We start from the raw sequence: 21049 nt of genomic DNA, 5'->3' as shown, positions 1-21049 counted from the left end.
GGAAGTCTGCAGCGAGGTACTCTTTTTGACATGCGTGTCAAAGTGCAACTGATCAAGGGCGATTGTAAACCATGTTTGTGGCAGAACCGGTTTCCCAGAAACATTTTGCCTCCATATGATGTCGGTAGGAGAAGGAGAAAATACCCTCTTCGGCAATAACTCTTTTCTAGCTGAGGAGCGTGCGCTTGTAATTCAGTGAGCTGGTATGTGGAATGAGCACTGTAAGCGACTGTGCTATCTGCTTGCTGTACGGATAATTCAGAGGATAACATGGAATTGGGGTTATCTAAATAAGCTGCTTGTTTGGCTGCCAAGTCTGAAGAGCGGTTGCCATTAGCAATGGGATCTGTATTAGTTGTGTGCACTGTGCATGTTACCGCAGCAACTGCTGCAGGGAAGAACAGTGTGTCTATTAACATGGAAAGTAATGCTTCACAGGCATGCCATATGGTTTATTTAACCCTTGCCTGTACCATTGTCAGAAGCTCCACTGGACAACAACTTGCTTACATGACTTTTGTGGGGAATCATTGTATCAGAATTATATAGAGATACATGCCAGTATTGTAAAGATTTTATGTATTTAATGTCACAAGCATTGTATAAAATAAAAAATAAATAATATTTTTGAAAATGATAAAGTTTTGTCTTCATGGAAAAAGATTGCTTTGCATAGAAAAACAGTTAAATGCAACGAGAGTTTGTTTATACCCTTGGGTATTTGCATTTTGTGATGTACCATCCTGAATCTACTGTGGATGTGACATAAGCAGAGTCTGACTAAATAGTGGCAGAACATCCTTGAGATAATTATAATGCTGTTATTGGGGCTATGCTTTCTGCTGCTTGCATGGAGTAGTATGAGGGCTAGCACCTGATATTCCCCTGAATAAAGGCTTACTACTGCTGCTCCGTTGTGCCTGACCCCAGTGCTTTGATCAATTGTAGATGAACGATCAACAAAGAGCACCTTTACCTCAGTAGTCTCTTCATATGTGGTGAAATCATGTACTGTCGTTTTTTGTGCAATGGCTCTGCAATAAAAGCCGCTAGATTGATGGTGTGACAACTCACAATATGAATTGAGGAGTTAGAATTCCATCATACCCTGATGCTTGTTGTGTGGTGAGTGTGGTTTATGATTTTTCTAAGATTGCAAAAACTGCATGCTCCACGTAAAGAGTGACAGGGCATCCCATGATAATGATAGATGATTTCTGCATGGCAAATGCAGCGCTTGCCAGAGGCTGCTCGCACGGGAAGCGTCCCTCTATTACAGGGTCCAGAAGTCCACTGTAATAAGCCAAAAGCTTATGTCCCAGTGATGTAAGTTGTGTGAGGACAGCTGTAATCACTTGGCTATTGGAGTGTGAGATCAGAAAGTATAGTTTTCCGCAATCTGGTGTGGCTAGAACAGGGGCATTGCTCAAAGCATTTTTAAGTGCCTAAAATGATTCAGTCATCTGGGATGTATGGACAATAGGTGTTTTAGATTTTTGTGCTTTCTTTAGCCCTTGCAGATGGGGGTATGGTGTACGATGAATAGACAAATATCCCTTGCACCAGACCCAACAGGACGGATGCCTGCTGCTGTTCTATGGCATCCAGCCAGGCTCATATGGCTGCCATACTCTGCAAGGCAGAGGTGGTGGGCTGTGGGTAGAGCGTGGGCTGATGCACGGGGAGCAGAAGCCCATGTCCTGCTCCTCTTCCTCCTCTCCTCCTCCTCACTGGTGCAGTTGTTGCCCGTGCCACAATGGTGTTGGGGATACACTACCCAAGATGGTGATGAGCTTCTGCTGGTGCCCTGTGTGCGAGAAAGAGCGGGGACTGCAGTCATGTGGATTGCCATAGGTGCTGGCTGGGGTGTGGCTGTGGCAGCCGTGCCACCTGCATGGCCGGTGGAGGGGGCCACTGGGCACCTCTCTGGGGATGCTGCTGTCCGCCAGACCTGCCGGATGGTCCAATTCAGTGGTATGTTTTGTCCCTGCTGCCTTTCTCCACCACTTACTCCCACTGCCTATGGGTCCAGCCTGTGCCGGGGTGAAGGTGGATGGTGTGGCAACAGTGGAGGTTCCGGCCTCTTCACTGTCTTTGGACTGTGCACCTGTTGGGAGTACAGTGACATGCTGTCAAACAGTCATCTAGCAGACATGTCCGCAGGCTTGCACGACATTTGCGCGACATTGTGTGTGTTTTACATATGCACACTTTGTATGATTGGCATGGGCATTATTAAGTAAATGAGTGCTGCTGCTACTACTAGGTGGAGGTAGTGCCTGCTGAGGGTGTACAAGGTGCATGCATGTGCATGCTGCCTGTTGGCCTGGTTTGATCGCTGCTTGTTGTGGGTGCACTGGGGCTTCACTTGCCAACATGGACTATCATGGCGCACATGGGTGCTTCTCATCTTTCCATGTGTTGGCATGTACTTTTCACCTACAGTGCATGTGCATTACTACATTGTCCCGCCTCCCTTGGCACAAGCGTGTACTTGCTTTTGATTGCCATGTGTTTTCCCATTCTCTTGCCCATTGTGTTAAACTATACTGGGGTAAGTGTGCTATTGGCCACTGCATTCACATGTATGTGGGGGTCTGATAGACTTACCGCCACTGCTGTGGCTTCTTGCTCCGACTTCTGCACTCCTGATCCCCTCAATGCCCTCCATGTGGAGGATGGCTGGCCTTCTCCTCCCATGGCATGAGGGTGAGGGGGTTCCACCGTTCCACTTCATGTGACATCACTCTCCCTCCTGTGGCATGAAATCAGGCTGCAAACCCTCGACTGCAGGTTTTTCCAACCCGCATATGCAATTTGTATTGTGTTTGTCTTTACTATTGCCACCATGAGTTCCTTACACTGTCCATATAGAGGTCTTCCCCTGCCTTCTGGCAAACAGCTCCTATGCATGCCCACTACCTCCTCTGCGAGCTTGTTGAGCTCCCTCTCGAAGGATTTAGGCTTGTGCAGCCTCGGTTCACGGAGACAGCCTTTCCCTTATTCTGTGACATGATGATCTGCCTGGTATTTGTATTTTCGAATTATTGTGCGTTGTGAAATTGTGTTTCAAAGCGCCCCCAGGGCAAAGGGTAGGGGAACAAAAACAGGACATTGGAATAACATGCCAATGATGAGCAAAAAGGCAGAGGCGGTCCTACTAGCCCTTGTGAACATTCGAAGCATGCAAGTGCAGAGAAGAGTCATGGGAGGGAGTGTAAGTGCTAGAGTTTCCAGAGGGGGAAGTTCCAGAGAGCCATTTGCAAGGCAACAGGTAAGTGCCAGGCAGTGACCACTTGGTAGGAGTGGTCATCTGCCAATACAGTAAAGTGCAGTACTGTCAGACGACACAGGCCAGTGGGTGCCCAGAGGCAAGTGCAAGGGAGAGAGGAGGCTGCATGCAATTGGACAGAACGCCAGGACCCAGAAGTATACATGGGTGCCCAGGCAACCAATCTCAGCGACTTTGGGGTTTAGCACGGGAAGGAGAGGAGGAAGGAAGTGGAGAAGAGGAACGTCTTTAGGAGCTTGCAGAATTTGAGGAGATCAGGATCAAGAAGGAGAAGAAGGGGGTACTTTTCCAGAGGAGGGAGCCAGCAGAGAAGTGATTGGCCATCCGCTCGCTGCTTAGAGAAGCGCTTGACAAGCAGAGAGCTGGAGCCAGAGGATCGGAGAGATCCGGAGGGAGAGTATTTGGTGAGAGCAAGTTATAGATAGCATGGTCCCAAGCACCAGACAGCCTTATGGATGATGCAGAGGGATTTGAATTTGATCCTTGCAGCAACCGGGAGCCAGTGAAGAGATTTTAGGGCTGCGAGATGCAGTCCCTGGGCTTGAGGCCAAGGATAAGTCTAGCAACCCTATTCTGGATTAGCTGGAGGGGGCGGAGAGGAAAGAGCGTAGATTAAGAGGCTGTTGCAGTAGCCCAGCCTGGAGAGTACCAGAGCTCTAGAGACATTGATATTCTGGAGATAAGTGAGAAAAGGAAGGATACCCCTGAGGCGGAGGAGGAGGAGGAGGAGGAGGAGGAGGAGGAGGAGGAGGAGGAGGAGGAGGAGTTGGAAATGGGCCTTCCTATCAAGGTCCAGGATGTGAGGAAGGAAAGGGAGGGAGGAGTCGAAGACGACGCCAAGGTTTCTGGCTTCGGGCGAAGGTTTGGTGCGAGAGCCCATAGAGGGTGGCCAGAGTAAAGACGGAAGGTTGGAAACAGGAGTCTCGATGCCAAGGATCGCAGTTTTGCTATGTATGGTGTCCGAATGTCAACAAGAAATGGGAGATTGAGTGTATTGAGTCTTTAAAGATAGCTGCTGCCATGCTTCCCGTTCTGGCGATGATATTTTCCCCAGTGGTTATACTATCTAGCGGTAATACCGCTAGGTGTGCCAGCGGTAACGGTCATGCCATTGAATCTGGGTGATATTACAGCCAGACGACCATAGTTTATTTTAATTTTTTTGTAACTCTGTTTATTGATTTGATTTTGTAATACAGAACAATGCAAACAAACAGCAAGGGTCACATGTTCTACAATACACAATCTTAACCGTGAACTCTTCTTGACAGCACCAGGGTATCTCGGGTGGCCAGGGTCCAGTCCCGCGGGATTAAACTTCAGGCCCTTTTAGGAAGTTCATGGGGTGCCCGGGCCTCCTCCTAGGGGGGTTCTCAAGAGTCCTCCCACTTTCCCCATATTTACTGGAATTTTGTGGGCATCCTCTGGCTTTATAGATTCGCCTCTCTAGGGAGGCACATCTGTCCACCTCGTTGGATCGGTCCATGCGAAGTTTGTCAGCCGAGCCCCCACTTGCGGCCGTTGGCCACTTACCCACGGCCAATGCCACCGCCAAGAATGTTTTTTCATATTTAGTAAAGTCCACCTCCCCCCAGATTCCCAGCAATATCAGTTTCGGGTCTCGTAGAACTGGGGACCCCAACACTCCGGAGATCCTGGTAATGCATTCCACCTAAAAGCTCTGTAGTACGTTACAGTCCCAGACCATGTGAAAGAAGGTGCCCTCTGCATTTTTACACTGGAGACATTACCCATTGTCCACCACCCACCAACGAGCCATCATTATTCTACAATAATACGACTGGTGCAATATTTTGAGCTGGATCAATCGTAGTTTAGCATCAGTACCTATCTCTCGGGGGGGTGGGAAGGGGGAATCAATGCTTCCACCCATTCTTCTGTTTTCAGTGGGCCCAGGTCCCTTTCCCATTTCTCCTTCAGCCTATCCAGTTCTCGGGTTCCGAAGAAATTGAGGACTTGATAGAACGCGGAGGTGACCTTAGTCAGGATGCGATCCGGAAGAACATTGGTCTTCAGGGGGTAAAAAAATTGGGTACAAGATTCGGGAATTGGGCCTTTATGGGGTGTGTGAGTTGTATGTACCTGTAGTAGTCCATCGGTGGTAACCCATGTTTCCCTTTCAAGGTCTCAAAGTTCAGAGGTTGTCTCTCCTGGACTACATCTGCTAGTGTGCAAATGCCTTGCTTCTCCCACTTCGCTAAGTGCCCCATTTCTGGATTTCAGGGAGGTGTTTGTTATGCCATTGGGGCTGGGTCAGTGTTGGTCTTGCGATCCATCCAATGTTTTGGTGGGCCTCGCTCCAGACTAGGCGGATATGGAGTGTCATTTGTGACATTCCTGCTACCCTCCCTCTATCACCATATAATATCTGAAGGGGGAGCCAGAGCCTGTACTGCTTAATTTTGCTCTCATGTGTGGGAGCACGGGGTTTCTGTGCAACCACTCGTTCACCACTCCCGCTTGTGCAGCCCAATAATACATTTGTAGACTTGGCAATCCTATGCCACCCGCCCACACAGAGCGTTGCAGTGTCTTGAGGGCAACTCCGGGCGAAGGTTGTGTGGGTGATGGTGAGTAGGGCGTTCTGAAGAACATATAAAAACCTTGGAAGTGTCACAATTTTAAATAATGCAGCGCTGCCCATTAGTGACAGTGGGAGGGACTGCCAATGAGAGACATCAGCTGCAAATCTGTCCATCACTGGCTGTAGGTTGAGCTGGAAGAAATAGTCTAAGGTTTGACTGATACCTATACCCAGATAGGTGAAGCCCAGGATCGAAACGGGGTACAGGCAGTGTTTGGGGATTGCAGCGTCTCCCCACTAGATTGGGAAGTATACCATTTTTTGTTTATACACTTGGAGCCCACCAACATTTTAATATTCTAAAAGAATTTGGATACACCATTGGGCAGGAGGTCGCAGGATTGCTAAGGTAGATGAGGAGGTCATCTGCGTACAGGCAGACTCTATCTTCGCCACCCCAAGGCCACGAGATTCCGGACCAGTTTTCATCCATTTGGAGTCTAATGGCCAATGGTTCAATAGCCAGGAGAAACAGCAGGAGGGAGAAGGGGCAGCCCTGTCTGGTTCCGCATCCCAGTGGGAACACTCTAGAGAACCTGCCATTTACTTGCACAACCGCCTCGTGTGAGTCATAAGGAAGTTTTACCCATGATGTGAAACCATGCCCAAACCCCATCCGACCCATAATTTCCCACACAACATCCCACCCCACTGAGTCAAATGCTTTCTCGAAATCCACGGCCAAGAGAGCTAGTGGATCCAGGATTTTGGGGGCACGGTCCATAGCGAGCTGGACCCTACGTAGATTCATATGGGTGGATCTGCCAGGCATCAATCCGCACTGGTCCGGATGAATGAGGGATTCGATCACCCCCAAACAACCTGTTGGCGAGGATTCGTGCCAAGATTTTAGCTTCTCCGTTTCAGTGATATAGGCCTGTAGGAGGCACAATGTTCTGGGGCTTTACCGGATTTGGGGATCACCACTATGCATGTCCTCCAAAGGTCCAAGGGGAGTCGTCCCCGTTCCTTACTTCGCAAGAACATGCATTATATGTGTCCCGTTATTGCTCCCCCTAGTTGCCTCCAGCTTTCTATCGGGAAGCCGTTGGGCCTGGGGGTTTTCCCAGATTGAAACTGCGACATAGCCGTTTGAACTTCATCCTCTGTGATCTCGGACTCTAGATTCCCTGCCTGTTGTTCAGATAGCCTAGGAAGTTCAATTGAGTCTAGGAATTTCAAACTACTTGACGCAGGTTCCCTTAATGGGGGGGGGGGAAGTAAAGTTGTTCATGAAAGGCTGCAAAAGCCTCCGCAATGTCGAGGTCAATAGTTAACCATTCCCCTGTATCCAACAGAATGGCCCGTACCTGGCCCTTGCATTGTTCGCGTCTTTCTAGCCATGCCAATGCCTTTCCCGCTTTGTCCCCTGTCTCATATTTGAATCTGGACCGACTAGTGGGCAGCCCGTGCATTATCTAAGGCTATATTTCTTAGGACCTCTTGAGCCGTCACCAGAGTTCCCAATTCAAGAAGTTGTTCTTCCTTTCTAGTCACCTGCCTCAGTGATCTCCTGGGTAAATTTCCTGCGGTGAGCCGACACATTAAGAAATGCCCCCCCCCCGTAGGACCGTCTTGTAGGCTTCCCATAACATAATTGGACAGTCCAACAACCCCTCGGTCAGGTCAAAATAATCTGTGGTCTTCTGAGAGAGGCCCTCCGCTATTCAGGTTTCCCTAGGTAGTATTTGTTCAAACGCCAAGCGTCATCTGGTTTGTGTTGCCTGTTTTTTAGTGTTATCTGCAGGGGAGTAGTCAGAGACCCCTCTTGCAAGGAATACCGCAGACAGCAGCCAATGGGACATACTCCGTGGGGTGAATAAATAGTCTATCCTTCAAATCGACATTCGAGTAGAATGAGAAGCCAGTGTCTGTTGCATGAAATGCCCTCCAAGTATCCACTAGCCCCAGCGCATCAACAAAGGTATATCGTTTTGTTGGGGTGTCCCGGTCCCTATTGCCGCCTCTTGACCTGTCCCAGCTAATCTCCATAACCTCTTAAAGTCTCCTCCCAGGATCCACGAGTCTGCCCATTCTGTCAGCAATATTGCCTGAAGCTCATTTAGGAGCTCCATTGTATGTGGAGGGGGAGCGTAATTAGCAATAGTCCCCAACTTTCTCCCCGCATGTTGCCGAGCACCACCACATATTGGCTTCGAAGGTCAGCGTGCACCTTTCTCAATTGGAGTGGTACTCGCTTGTGAATGAGAACCATTGCGCCCCTGACCCCTCTTGAGAATTCCCCCCCCCAACTAGAAGTACCTGTCGCCCGAACTCCTAGAACGTTGAACTTGTGAGAACATATTCAGGGTGTCCCCCGGGAGCCAGTTCGAGCATCTTCGCCTCCGTCCTGGGCTGCCAGTCTTAGGATTCCAATCCCTGAGGAGTTGAAGACTTTGCGTCTAGGTGGGGTGCTCAGTCCCCTGGAGTCATCCGGACCCTGTGGTGATCTTGCAATGCAACCCTGTCCCTTAGGTGTTTTCAGCTTGTCGTGGGGATCCCCCATTCATATCATCTTTGTGTGGTGTCAGGGTCTTTGCTTGAGCCGGGCTGCCTCGGTCTGTCTTTTTGAGGTGTGCGGTACCTCAGCCCTCCCGGACGTGGAGCAGAGAGAACCTGTGTTTCTAACGAGTCCCAAACCTCCTTCAGGTTCTGGAACGCATGGACCGTGTTGTTGTGGTGAAGCTTGAGGGTAGCTGGGAATAAAAGCGCATATTTGATGCCCAAGGATTTGAGTTTTTTCCTTACAGAGTCCTAAGACTGCTGGGACTTTTGGACCTCCCTCGTATAGTAGGGGAAGAAACCAATACAATTGCCGTTATACGTGATCGGGCCTGTTGCCCTTGCCATGTGGAGGAGTGTATCCCGGTCCCTATAGTTCATAAGTCTGGCAATCGCAGTGCATGGAGGACACTGGGTATTGGCCTGCCTGCTGGGATCCTATGTGCCCTCTCAATGGAGAAGAAGTTTGAGAGCTTTTTGGGTGCCATAAGATCCGAGAGCCAGCTTTCTAAGAAGAGCTCCATGGATGGTCCTTCCTTTTCTGAAAGGCCGATTATACGCAGATTAGGGCGGGATCAGCCTTCGCTGTCGTCTGCGTGAGTCTCAAGGGCGATAAGCTTCTGCCCCATGTGTTCCAGACATTCTTTCAATCGTTTAACTGTGTCTTCGTTGTCTGATATACGTTGTTCTGTTTCACCCACCCGAGATGTCAGATTCCGCAGATCCTGCCACAGAAAGGAAACTTCGTAAGCCAAGCCGTTGATCTTGGTCTCAACTGACGTCCTGGATTCTCCTATGGCAGTCATGATGTCCGTAAGTGATGGTATCTGGCCTGCACCCCCATTCGCAGTATCTTCTCCCAGGTTGTCTGCGGCCCCAGAGGCCTTTGCAGGGGCACTCGTAGTGTACCTGTCCATTTTATGCTGTGCTGCCCTTTGTGGGGCACGTCTATCATCATAGCCTTGATTTAGTGGTATTGTATGTTGCTGATTCATGCCATGTTTTGCTCTGGGTGGGCCACAGTTTGTCTGGGACTTCATGTTTGTGTTGGTGGTTTGTGTGGAAAATGAAAGAAAGTATTCAAACAAAACATTGGGTTCATAACAAAACGGGGACATATTTTTTTAATAAGCTATCCACTTGAAGTGGGGATTCCACTGACTGTCTTTCATTCATCCAATCTAGATTGAAGGTTTATTTGTACAGACACTACGCTAGCTAGGTTACTGCCTGAATGATGCTATGTGGCTTCGGACTCTTGTGTAGTGCCAACACTTAAGGATCTTGAAAGTGCATTTCATACCTCACAAGGGCATAACAAAATCAGACTAGCCAGGTGACGTCATCTAGATCTGGACTGCATTAAAGAAAAAAATGGAAACCATTATTTTCTTTTTTTTCGGTTTATTATGTGGTTAAATATGGAATTTGTTTCAATATTTTTCAAATGCATCATGCAACAGTATCCAGAAAATCTGGACCTATCTGTTTTTGCAATCCCTTTCTCTTACTGTAGGGAGTGCCTGGAGAGAATGGGCATCCTGGACAACAATTACAGGTTGCAAAAGCAACCAGGTGGCCTGGTGGCTATACCTGTGCTGGAAGACAAGCTGACAGAGTCCATCCTGGATGAGCTCAGAGAAAATGTGGCCCCTGGAAGTGTGTGTTCAGTTACACAGATCAAGGTCAGTAACTATTGGGTGAATAGAATGCTGAAAACTGATTGGTGATCAAATGAGTGAAAAGAAATTTGAATGAATATTAATTATTTAGCCTACTGTTTCATTTCTAGTGCAAGAATTCATCTTGTGCATTACAGGTGTGACGAGCAACGTATGACGTATGTGAAGGCGTATGTGACTAATTGTAGTGCAACCTTTCAAGGGGATTGGGTCCTCCGACGTATTCCATATCTATGCCATGTAATCACCACAGCTGTGCTGCTTCGGAAACTTTTTTCGGCGTCTGCGTCCTGCGTCGATGCGCCGTCGTCGAGGACCTCCTCCAACGTCATCCGATGTGATAAGTAGGACGCCCGTAGCCTCAGTTCCGTTTTTTCCGCGAACGTGTTGCTTCGTGTTTCTCGGTTAAACGCCTCGACTCTTTGGAGTTCTGTTCTTCTCGGTTCTTCGAACCTGTTCGTTTTGTGAAAATCCTTCGTGTGAAGAAGTCTTCTACTTCGTCTTCGACCCCGCGTCCGGGCTTCAAGAAGTGCGGGGAGTGTGGGTCCAAGATGTCGGTGACGGACTCGCACGACGCCTGCCTCTGGTGCCTCGGGGAGGCCCACGACACGGATGACTGTATCGACTGCCAGTCGCTCACGTCCAAAGCCTTACGCGAACGTAAGAAGAAGTTGTCGGTAGGTCGGGTGTCCAAGCCAGGGAAGTCGAAGTCTGCGGGGCTTTCGACGGATGATTCGAGGGGTGACTCTCCGCGTCATCGTTGGAAGTCTCGTGGGTCTCCTTCTAGGAGTCGGTCTCGCCACTCCTCAGCCTCTTCGAGGCATTCTCGGAAGCGCCGACACCGGTCGTCTTCCAGGCCCTCTTCGGAGGACTCTGCCCGGCACATCGCTTACCCCACCAGCCGTGCGACGCCGGAGGAATGGGCTTCCTTCGGGAAGAAAATGCTGGCGATTCTTGAGTCGCAGGGTACTAAGCCGTCCGCTCCCCCGAGTGGGGTCGGCCGTGAGAGGTCGAGAGACACCGCTCGCAAGAGTGGTCGGCACGAGTCACGGGAGAGGTCCCGTTCAGACTAGGAGACTCGTTCTCGACGTACCCATTCCAGGTCCCGGTCCTCGACGCGTTCGAGACTGTGTGCACCTGTGAGGTCTTCGAGGAAGACATCGACGTCTGAGGCGTCGAGGGCGTCGACAGGCTTTCTCGAGGCTCTGGCTCCGAGGAAGTCGTCGAAGCCGTCGACGCTCAGGTCGTCGAGGGACACGCTCGGGGCTCCGGCTTCGAGGGCTGTGTCGACGCCGCCGATGCTGGAGGCGCTGCATTTGACATCGACGCCGATTTCCTCGACGTCGACGCCAATCCTCTCGGCGCCGATGCCGGTTCTCTCGACGCCGATTCGCTCGACGCCTTTCGTGTCGGAGGTACCCCGTGGCACGGGAGAACCCCCTAGGAAGGCTCTGGTTAAGAGCAAGCACTCTCAGGTGCCTTCTTTTCGCCACCTGGAGTGTATATATCAGGCGGATGAGGATTCTGATGGCCTGGTTCCTAGTCAGGTTCCAGATGAAATTGTCTCTGGCCATAGTCAGTTTGACGATTTGAGGCAGTCACTGCATGATGCCAGTGGACTGGACACCTCTCCGGAGGTGGAGTTTTGTAGGCCTGAGCCTGGCTCTCATGCCGATTCCTCGTACCGGCGCCTTATGGCTAGGGTTTCTGAGTACTTGGGATGGTCTGCTCCCCCAGGGGAGTTTGTGCAGGATGATCTGACTGACATCCTTGATGTTGGTCCCCCAACTGACCCGGTACTGCCGTTCCATATGGCTTTACAGAGAAGGGTGGCGGCGGCTTGGACTGCTCCGGAGAGTCTCCCAGCGGTGGGCAGATCCTTGTTGCGAAAATACCGTCCAGCCAGTAGCGACCCCTGCTACTTCACCAGGCACCCCACTCCGGAGAGTTTGGTGGTGCAGGCGGCCACGGCCCCGGCAAAACAGGCGTCGTACCCTACCATCCCTCCTGATAGGGACGACAAACGTTTTGATGGTTGGGCGAAGGAAGTGTTTTCTTCTGGTGGTATGGCGCTTCAGGCGGCCAACTCCATTTGTGCCTTGTCTCGTTTCACGCACACTCTGTGGAACTGTGTTGCGTTAGCGGCTGAACATATTCCCGAAGGGGACGAACGGGATGGTTTCCTTGCTATGGTCCAGGATGGTAAGGATGCCATGTGTGAGTCCGATCAGTCGGGTTTGGACTTAGCTGAATGCGTCAGTAGGTCCATGGCGGCGAGCACCGTGATACGCAGGTTTGCGTGGTTGCGGAAGTCGGGGTTTGCTCCTGATGTGCAGTCCCGGCTCCTCAACATGCCCTTTGACGGTGAACACCTTTTTGGCAGCAAGGCTGACAAGAGCCTTGAGAGGTTGCAGACCTCAAAAGCTGCAGCGAAGTCGTTGGGCGCTGCAGTTCGCCAACCTCCGCCTTTTCGTCCTAGGGGACAGCAGTGGAGGGGTGGTTCCTTTCGCTATTACTCGTCCTTCAGTAAAGCGAGAGGAGCTGGCAGTCAAAGGGCCCTACGCAGGGGTACCAGAGGTGGACGACAGGGTACCCGTGGTGCCAAGGCCGCTCGGGCAGTTGCCTCTTTGCCCTCAGGTAACGCCGCAGCTGCTCCCACTCAGTCATGAGGCCATGTCCCATGGTTCGCCGGTTGGGGGAAGGCTGGCGCAGCATCTTGTAGAGTGGCAAGCCATTACTTCAGATGTGTGGGTTCTGGAGACCATAACCCACGGCTACTGTCTTCCTTTTCGGCACAGGCCTCGCGACAATCCACCGGGGAACCTCTCTTTGCAGAGTCAGGATCCGCTCCTTGCGCAGGAAATTCAAGCCCTGCTGGAGAAAGGCGCCATAGAACTGGTGCCTGTAGCGGAGAGGAACAAGGGATGGTATTCCCCTTATTTTTTGATTTCGAAGAAAGACTGGGGATTGAGACCCATCATGGACTTGCGCGGTTTGAACAAACTCCTCAGGAAGGACAAGTTCAAGATGGTTACTCTCTCTCAAGTCCTCCAGGCCCTTCAGCTTCAGGACTGGTTGGTGTCTCTCGACCTCAAGGATGCTTACTTCCATGTGCCGATCCATCCCAAGCACAAGAAGTACCTGAGGTTCGTGGTTGGCGACTCGCACTTTCAGTTTCGGGTCCTGCCGTTCGGATTGACCTCCGCCCCGAGGGTTTTCACCAAGCTCATGGTGGTGGTGGCAGCGCATCTCGGGCAAGGGGGGATTCACGTCTACCCCTACCTGGACAATTGGTTGATCAGGGGGAGCTCTCCCGAGCAAGTCCTGGATCATATGTCCGTCACCTGCCATTCCCTTCACAGGCTGGGCTTCTCCCTCAATTTAAAGAAGTCCCATTTGACGCCAACACAGCGGCTCCAGTACATCGGAGCAGTGCTCGACACTTCCCTGGGGCAGTGTTTTCCTCCCCAGGTGAGGGCTCTTCACATTCAGCAGATGGTGCACAAGTTTCAGCATGCCCAGACGCTCCCAGCGTTCGAGTTCTTGAGGTTGCTCGGCCTCATGGCATCCTGCATTCTTCTGGTGCCAGAGGCTCGCCTGCGGATGAGATCTTTGCAGTGGGCACTCAAGACGCAATGGTCGCAGTCCTCCGGCAGGATGTCGGACTCGGTTCAGGTGCCGCCCGGGACCTTCTGTGGTGGGCCGTCGAAGGCAACTTGATAAAGGGGGCTCCATTTTGGCTTCCCTGGCCGGAGGTGACGATCGTGACGGAGGCATCCCTCACGGGATGGGGAGCTCATGCCAACGGGCTGACAGTCAGCGGTCGTTGGTCTCCGTCGGAGTCCAGACTCCATATCAATCTGTTGAAGCTGAGGGCCGTCAGGCTAGCCCTGAAGGCTTTTCTGCCGACTGTGCGAGGAAAGAATGTCCTGATCCTGACGGACAACACAGTGGCCATGCACTACCTCAACAAAAAGGGGGGGGCAGGGTCACTTCCTCTGTGCAGGGAGGCGATGCAGCGCGAGTTCTGGGCCATCCAGCAGGAAGTTTCGATCTCGGCAGTTCATCTGGCCGGAGACGAAAACGTGACGGCGGACGCTCTGAGCAGGCAGAGCGCGATCTCTCACGAGTGGGAGTTGGCTCAGGAGATTCTTCTGGTGATCTTCGCCCTTTGGGGGACCCCTCAAGTGGATCTCTTCGCCTCCAGTGTCAACCGAAAGTGCGAAAGGTTTTGCTCACGGGAATTTCCTCCAAAAGGAGCCTTAGGAGACGCGTTCGTGGTGGAGTGGTCATTCCCGCTGCTGTACGCGTTTCCTCCAGTCCCTGTCATCCCGCAAGTGCTGCGGAGGTTACGGAAGTTCGGTTCCCAGATGATCCTCATTGCTCCGGTGTGGGCTCGGAGGACGTGGTACCCGGACCTTCTCGACTTGTCCATCTGCCCTCCACATCGTCTTCCCTACCGAGACGACCTGCTCTCACTGGAAGGGAGTCAGGTTCTCCATCCAGAGGTCGGATCCCTCAACCTTCACGCTTGGCTTCTGAAAGGTTGAGGTATAAGGATTGGGACCTCCCTGAAGACGTGATGGAGGTGTTGCTTTCGGCCCGAAGGCCAGCAACAAAGTCTCTGTACCGTTGGCGTAAATTCTGCGACTGGTGCCGAGTTCAGAATGTGGATCCTTTTGCATGTGACATCCCCATGGTTCTGTCCTTTTGACTTTCTTTGGAAGTGGGTACTATTAAAGGTTACCTGGCGGCGCTGTCCGTCTTTAAGCGCTCGTCTGAAGAGTGTTCTTACTTTAAAATCCCTTTAATTTCACAGTTTCTGAAAGGGCTCACTAATGTGTTCCCTCCGTCACTTTTCCTGGTGCCCGGTTGGGATTTAAAACTTGTTCTTAAGTTTCTTATGGGTGCTCCGTTTGAGCCTTTACATTCTTGCCCTTTGAGGCTGTTAACTCTGAAAACTGTGTTTTTAGTTGCGGTTACTTCCGCTCGCAGAGTGAGTGAGTTACAGGCACTTTCAGTTAAGCCACCCTTCACTGTATTTCACAAGGACAGGGTTGTTCTTAGAGTTCGTCCTTCTTTTCTTCCGAAGGTAGTGACGGTATTTCATTTGGCCCAGAAGGTTGTTCTTCCGGCATTCTATCCTCCTCCGCATCCTGGTAAGGAAGAGGAGAGGCTCCATAGGCTTGATCCTAGGAGAGCTTTAAGCTTTTATGTTTCACGCATGTCCCGGGTCAGAGTGGACGATCAACTCTTTATTGGTTACGCTGGAAAGCGTTTAGGGCAAGCTGTGACGAAACAGACTTTGTCTCGCTGGATTATTTTGGCCATCTCGGAGTGCTACCGCTTGGCGGGTAAGGACCCACCGGCTGGCTTGCAGGCCCATTCTACCAGGGGTATGGCTGCATCTACTGCCCTGCAGAGGGGTGTTCCTATTCGCAACATCTGTGATGCAGCCACCTGGGCTTCAGTACATACATTTGTACGTCACTATTCCCTCGATTCCATCCGAGCACAGGATCTGACCTTTGGCAAGGCGGTCCTTTGCTCTATTTGATTGGCTATTCTAAATTTTGATTCTAAATTCTTTCCCTCCTCCTTGCTCTGGTACTGCTTTGGGAGTCTGTCATAGATATGGAATACGTCGGAGGACCCAATCCCCTCGAAGAACAAGTTACTTTCTTACCTGGTAACGTTCTTTCGATGGGATGGTCCGACGACGTATTCCATATCGCTCCCGCCCTGCCTTCCCCACTGCAGAATTTCTTTGCGATTGCAGCTTACGTTCCGCAAGGCTTTGTGTCTGACTGGCAGTTGACTAGTGTCACACGTTCTGGGGGAAAAAACTACAACTGAGGCTACGGGCGTCGTGCGTCCTACTTATCACATCGGATGACGTCGGAGGTCGGAGGAGGTCCTCGACGACGGCGCATCGTCATCGACGCAGGACGCAGACGCCGAAAAAAGTTTCCGAAGCAGCACAGCTGTGGTGATTACATGTCATAGATATGGAATACGTCGTCGGACCATCCCATCGAAAGAACGTTACCAGGTAAGAAAGTAACTTGTTCTTCTAAATGCTTGTTTTCCATTTGTATTTCCTACATTTCACACAATATTTTTAATGGAGTTTAAACTATTCAAAATAATTTCTGCTACTAATGTGTGGATGACTTCACACCAATCATACTCGCATTGTCTCCCCTCTTCAATCCAGTGGTTGGGGTGAAATATACCCAGAATGTAGTGCAGAGAAAAACTAGCACTATCAAACAGATGTGACCAGTATCGTTCGGCTCTCTGCCCTTTTGAAGAAATTGTGTTAGGCTCTTCAAACACACTATGTATAATATACACAAACTACAAAAACTCCTACTCGAATATTAAAATATGTTTTACTCATGTTTGTGAACATTTCATCATTTCATCTAGAGAGATGATTTTCTGTCCCAAAAAAACAATGACCAAAGTATGAATAAATCCTTCAGTTTACAAAATGCATACATTCCTTTTACTGAGTGTTACAGATGGCACAAGAATCACTCGAAGTCTCTAAAATGGTACCAGGATTTATATTGACGTCTTTGTTGGGCCTAAGGCTGTCCCTAGCTCTCTCATACTCTAGTGACCCTCTGCCCTAACCCAGGTGTCCCTGATATCTGGGTTAGTAGATCGCAAACATGATCCCTGCTGTCTAAAAGGTATCTATTCAATTCACCTAAACCCATTCCATCTAATACCATTCCATCAACATTTTTCCATCTAAAGAATTTCTATCTAATGCATGTTTTTGGGGGCCAAAGGGTTAATTTTTGTTCATGAGCATTTTAAAGGGTAAAAAATGGGGGTTTCTGCATTTTTCCTGGATTGGGTGAGCCGTCTCTAGAGAAAACGGACGCTGTGGCACAAATCATGTATTTGAGGTAAGGCTTGAGCAGAAGGTGGTCTGCACAGAAGCATGCTGGCACAAATGGGGCGACGGGAATTGGGCTCTCATAGACTTAAAGAATCAAATGGACAATCTTGGAGACACAGGCAAACCTGTGCTCCTTCTGCTCCTGGACCTTTCCGCAGCCTTTGACCTGGTCGATCACAACACCATGTGCTACCATCTAGCAACTGAGGCCAACTTCTCCCCTATAGCATGTGACTGGATAACTTCCTTTCTCCAAGAGAGGGCCATGAAAGTATTTTCTGACTCAGCCTGTGCTACCCCTAGCCACTTCAAATGTAGAGTTCCACAGGGCTCCTGTATCGCGCCCATGCTATACAACCTCTTCACGAGGCCTTTGTTCAGCATCCTTGACTCCTTGTGCATATCGTATACCAATTATGCGGATGACACACAGGTGCTTATCCCACTCACTGGGGACTATGAAGCAGATATGAACACGCTCACCACCATCTACTCTACTGTCCAATCCTGGATGGCAGACAACTGGCTTTGCCTTAACAGTGAAAAAACGGAACTTCTGCTCATTGGGTCACCCACCAACCTGGGCAACAGCGATCAGCAGTACATATCCTTTGCCATTATTAATATTCCCATCAAGGTCTCCAACAACGTTAAAACACTTGGAGTCTACTTAGATTCGGATCTGAGCATGGACAGACAGGTTAATGCCATCGCCTCCTCGTCAGCCTATTATTCTAAAATTCTTAACGCAGCCAGACCCTCCCCATCACGCCAGAATTGCCTCACCATTGCTAGGGCAATAATTGGATCAAGGCTGGATTATTGTAATGCCCTTTTCGTAGGGACCTCTTGCAAAAATCTGGTTCAAAACCACACCCTCAGGGCGGCCACATGAACTTCAAGAAAAGACCACATTTCTGAAGTGAGAAGGCAGGCCCACTGGCTCCCGGTCAAAGAGAGAATTGTCTTCAAAACCCTTGCCCTCACTCACAAATGCCTCCATGAACTTGCACCCCCGTACTTGGCTCAAAGAATCACCATGCACACCGTCACAAGACCTCTGAGAAAGGGTTAATCCAACATGATTCTCACGCCTAGGACTTGAAAAGTCAGCGCGGGGGGGGGGGGGCTCCAGTTTTCCAGCACTGGCCGCCACCCATTGGAATGCACTCCCCACTCACCTAAGAATGATAGTCCCACCAAGCATTCCGCAAAGCAATCAAAACCAAGCTTTATGCCTGAAAGTAAAATTTCAATGATCACTATGTATAATGATGTCATTTATCTGTATGTAACTCTGATCTTACCTGTATTTCATGTAGTTTGTATCTGTAACTAAGAGACCTTTGTTTGCCCGTTAACATATGAATCTAAAACTCCTACAAAATTCTTGTAACAGCGCCTCGATGCCTCCGGGCTGCAAGTGGGCTATGCAAATAAATAAATAAACTACCACTGTCAACCTCAGGGTAGGCCCATCTCTGGATTTCTCCCTGGTAGGCCGCGCACCCACTTCTGTGAGGGGTTCTGATCACCTCTTGACAAGGCAAGGTTACTTGCTTTGTCACATGTGAGTTTAATTAGAAATTGTATACAATTAAAAAATAAGAATATATTTTGAACATTTACAGAAAATATAACTAAAGGATAACATGCAATGAATTACTTCAGACAAAGACAATGTGAGTCATAACATATAGGAATAAGGAAAACAACTACACGTTCTGTGCAACATATGTACAGAGGTTTGAATCTATTCTGCTGTTAATAGGCACATTTAAAAAAAATGATTCATTAATGTACAAACTTCGTTTGTCCATGTGACAAACTGTACAACCTCCTTTTGGTGTTAAACAATCAAGTACTCAAACAGCCCCCAAAAATTGCTAATGTTTTTGCTAGTAAGGCCAATGATGTTTATGCTGGTAAGGTCAACGAGCAACATTACTCAGTCATTTAGTGTTTCAGCCTCAAACTGAAGATTGGGGAAACCAGCGAGCCCCTGATTTAATGGGAAGAATGCAGCCCAACTCCTGGAGCCCTGATACAGCGCAACCGATCGATGCAGGATCGGAGTGGGGTGATTGTTATGCCCCTCCAAGCACATTGCACACAGATGGTTATTCATGGAGAATACATTCATTCAGCAGTAATAACCCCTGGAGCATGCAGTTGCTGCGTTCTTCTCGTTAATCGGGTTCACAATGGGAATTTGACTTTCTGATCAGGACTTGCTCACTGGTTTACTCCATCTTCAGTTTGATGCTGACATGATCTTAGTCTTGGGCTTCTGCTCTTTTATGTTGCTTGGATATTTGGTCCTGAAGAAGACGTTTGAATGAGAGATTTGCAATATTGAATGATGGACAGAGTAACAATGACCATTGACCTTATCAGTATAAACCTCATTAGCAATGGTTTCTTGATTTCTGACTGTTTTGATTGTTTGACAACATCAGAGTATGTTCTGTTGGTCATATGGACTAATGAAGTATGGAAATTGATTCATTCATTTTTGTAAGGATGTTACAGCGGAATTGATTTAAGCTTTTGTATATATGTTGCAAACATTATGCACTTATTGGGCCTCATTACGAATCAGGCGTTAAGGGGTTAACGGCGCCGACCCTTAACGCCTGATTACAAGGTCCCTTAGCACCATGGTGATTTTAACGCCTGCTTTTTGCAGGCGTTAAAATCCATGGTGCTAAGGGACCATGGTGCTAATTACGCCACCGTAATTTACGGTGGCGTAATTAGCGCCTTCCCCACTCCTATTATGCCCTATGGGGCAAAAATGGGAATGGGGAAGGGTAAAATGGGAAATGGGGATTTACCGGCCCACTCGCCTTGGAATGGGCCGGTAAATCCGCCATCCACCATGGTGTAAACATAGTTTACACCATGGTGGTAAGGGTACGACCCAGGCGGTAACTTACCGCCTGGGTCGTTATGAGGCCCATTATCTTATTCCTAAACGTTATGACTCACAATGTCTTTGAAGTAGTAATTTCTATTGTTTATTCATATTTTCTGTAAATGTATATTCCATTTCTTATTTAAATACATTTTCCAATTTATCACTCAGTAAAACAAATTTCAGAGGTTTGCAGATCTGCTTAGAATCACATGTTTTGCATAGGCCGATATCTTAGCCGACATCTAGTGGTTGGTGCAAAGTATTGCATGACTTGTTTTCGAAGTTTGAAAAGGGATGTCGACTGGGCATGTTAGTAATACTGCTCCTAGTGTGGCTTGTACTGTACCCATGGTCTTTTACTCGTCGAAGTTCCTCAGATTATTTTTTTCCGCCATTTTGGTCAGCCCCTATTAAGCATAGTTCGTAGCGTTAGCTACTTTAATATTGTTAATTAAAACTAATCGTTATAGTTCTTGCTTCTCGACAGATTCTTCCTCGATGCATGTTTTGATGAGCAGCTTCATGTACCACAGACTGAAGACTTTGACAGACTCTTCTTGGTTGTGGCCTATGTCAGGCTTTAGCCTTATAGTAGGGAGGGTGCAGGGATCAACATTTGCATACCTCTCTTAGAGAATGCCTTTTCTTACTTTCTCCATTACCTAAATTTGTCTAGCTGCCTCTGTATTTACATTTCATTATGGAAAGGACTCCATTTAATTGTTGTCCTTCTTGCAATTAAAACATTTCTGTGGAAAGACACACTTCGAGGGTGTAACAACTGTCTTCACCATGACCATTCTGAACAGAGTTGCGTTGCTTAACCTCTTTCGGCCCTAGACGCTCAAGGACGGGCGAACTAAACGGTGGCCGGCCTATGCTATGCAGCCGAATCCAGTTCACCCGCTGGTGCTGTTGCATCAGATGATGAGGACTAAGGCAGCTACAGCTCTGTTTCAAACACCAAAGACAACCAAAGGGTGTCTGCAGACTCCCGTGTGTCAGTCGCGCTCTGCTATGGGGACAACACCTGGTGATGGGGGGTGGGGGGGGAGACATGGACCCAAGTGCCATAAAAATACATCCCCTGGCTGATGTTCGACAGATCTGTCGGAAAAAGGCCAGAGGTATG

General features: G+C 49.2%; 1 protein-coding gene across 2 annotated transcripts in view; it reads left to right on the top strand.

The window, feature by feature from the left end:
• The window catches only part of TRMT12 (tRNA methyltransferase 12 homolog), an 824050-nt gene that overhangs the window by 161439 nt on the left and 641562 nt on the right, over positions 1 to 21049 (top strand). For both annotated transcript variants that reach the window (XM_069613002.1, XM_069613001.1), the window contains exon 3: positions 9916 to 10084. In XM_069613002.1, the coding sequence (XP_069469103.1) occupies positions 9916 to 10084 (169 nt within the window). The remainder of the gene's footprint in view (positions 1 to 9915; positions 10085 to 21049) is intronic.

This window comes from Ambystoma mexicanum, chromosome 5p (genome assembly GCF_040938575.1).
Source record: "Ambystoma mexicanum isolate Mex_15411 chromosome 5p, UKY_AmexF1_1, whole genome shotgun sequence".
NCBI lineage: Eukaryota > Metazoa > Chordata > Amphibia > Caudata > Ambystomatidae > Ambystoma > Ambystoma mexicanum.
The sequence above is the reverse complement of the archived record's forward strand: the minus strand, read 5'-3'. Positions and strand labels throughout refer to the sequence as shown.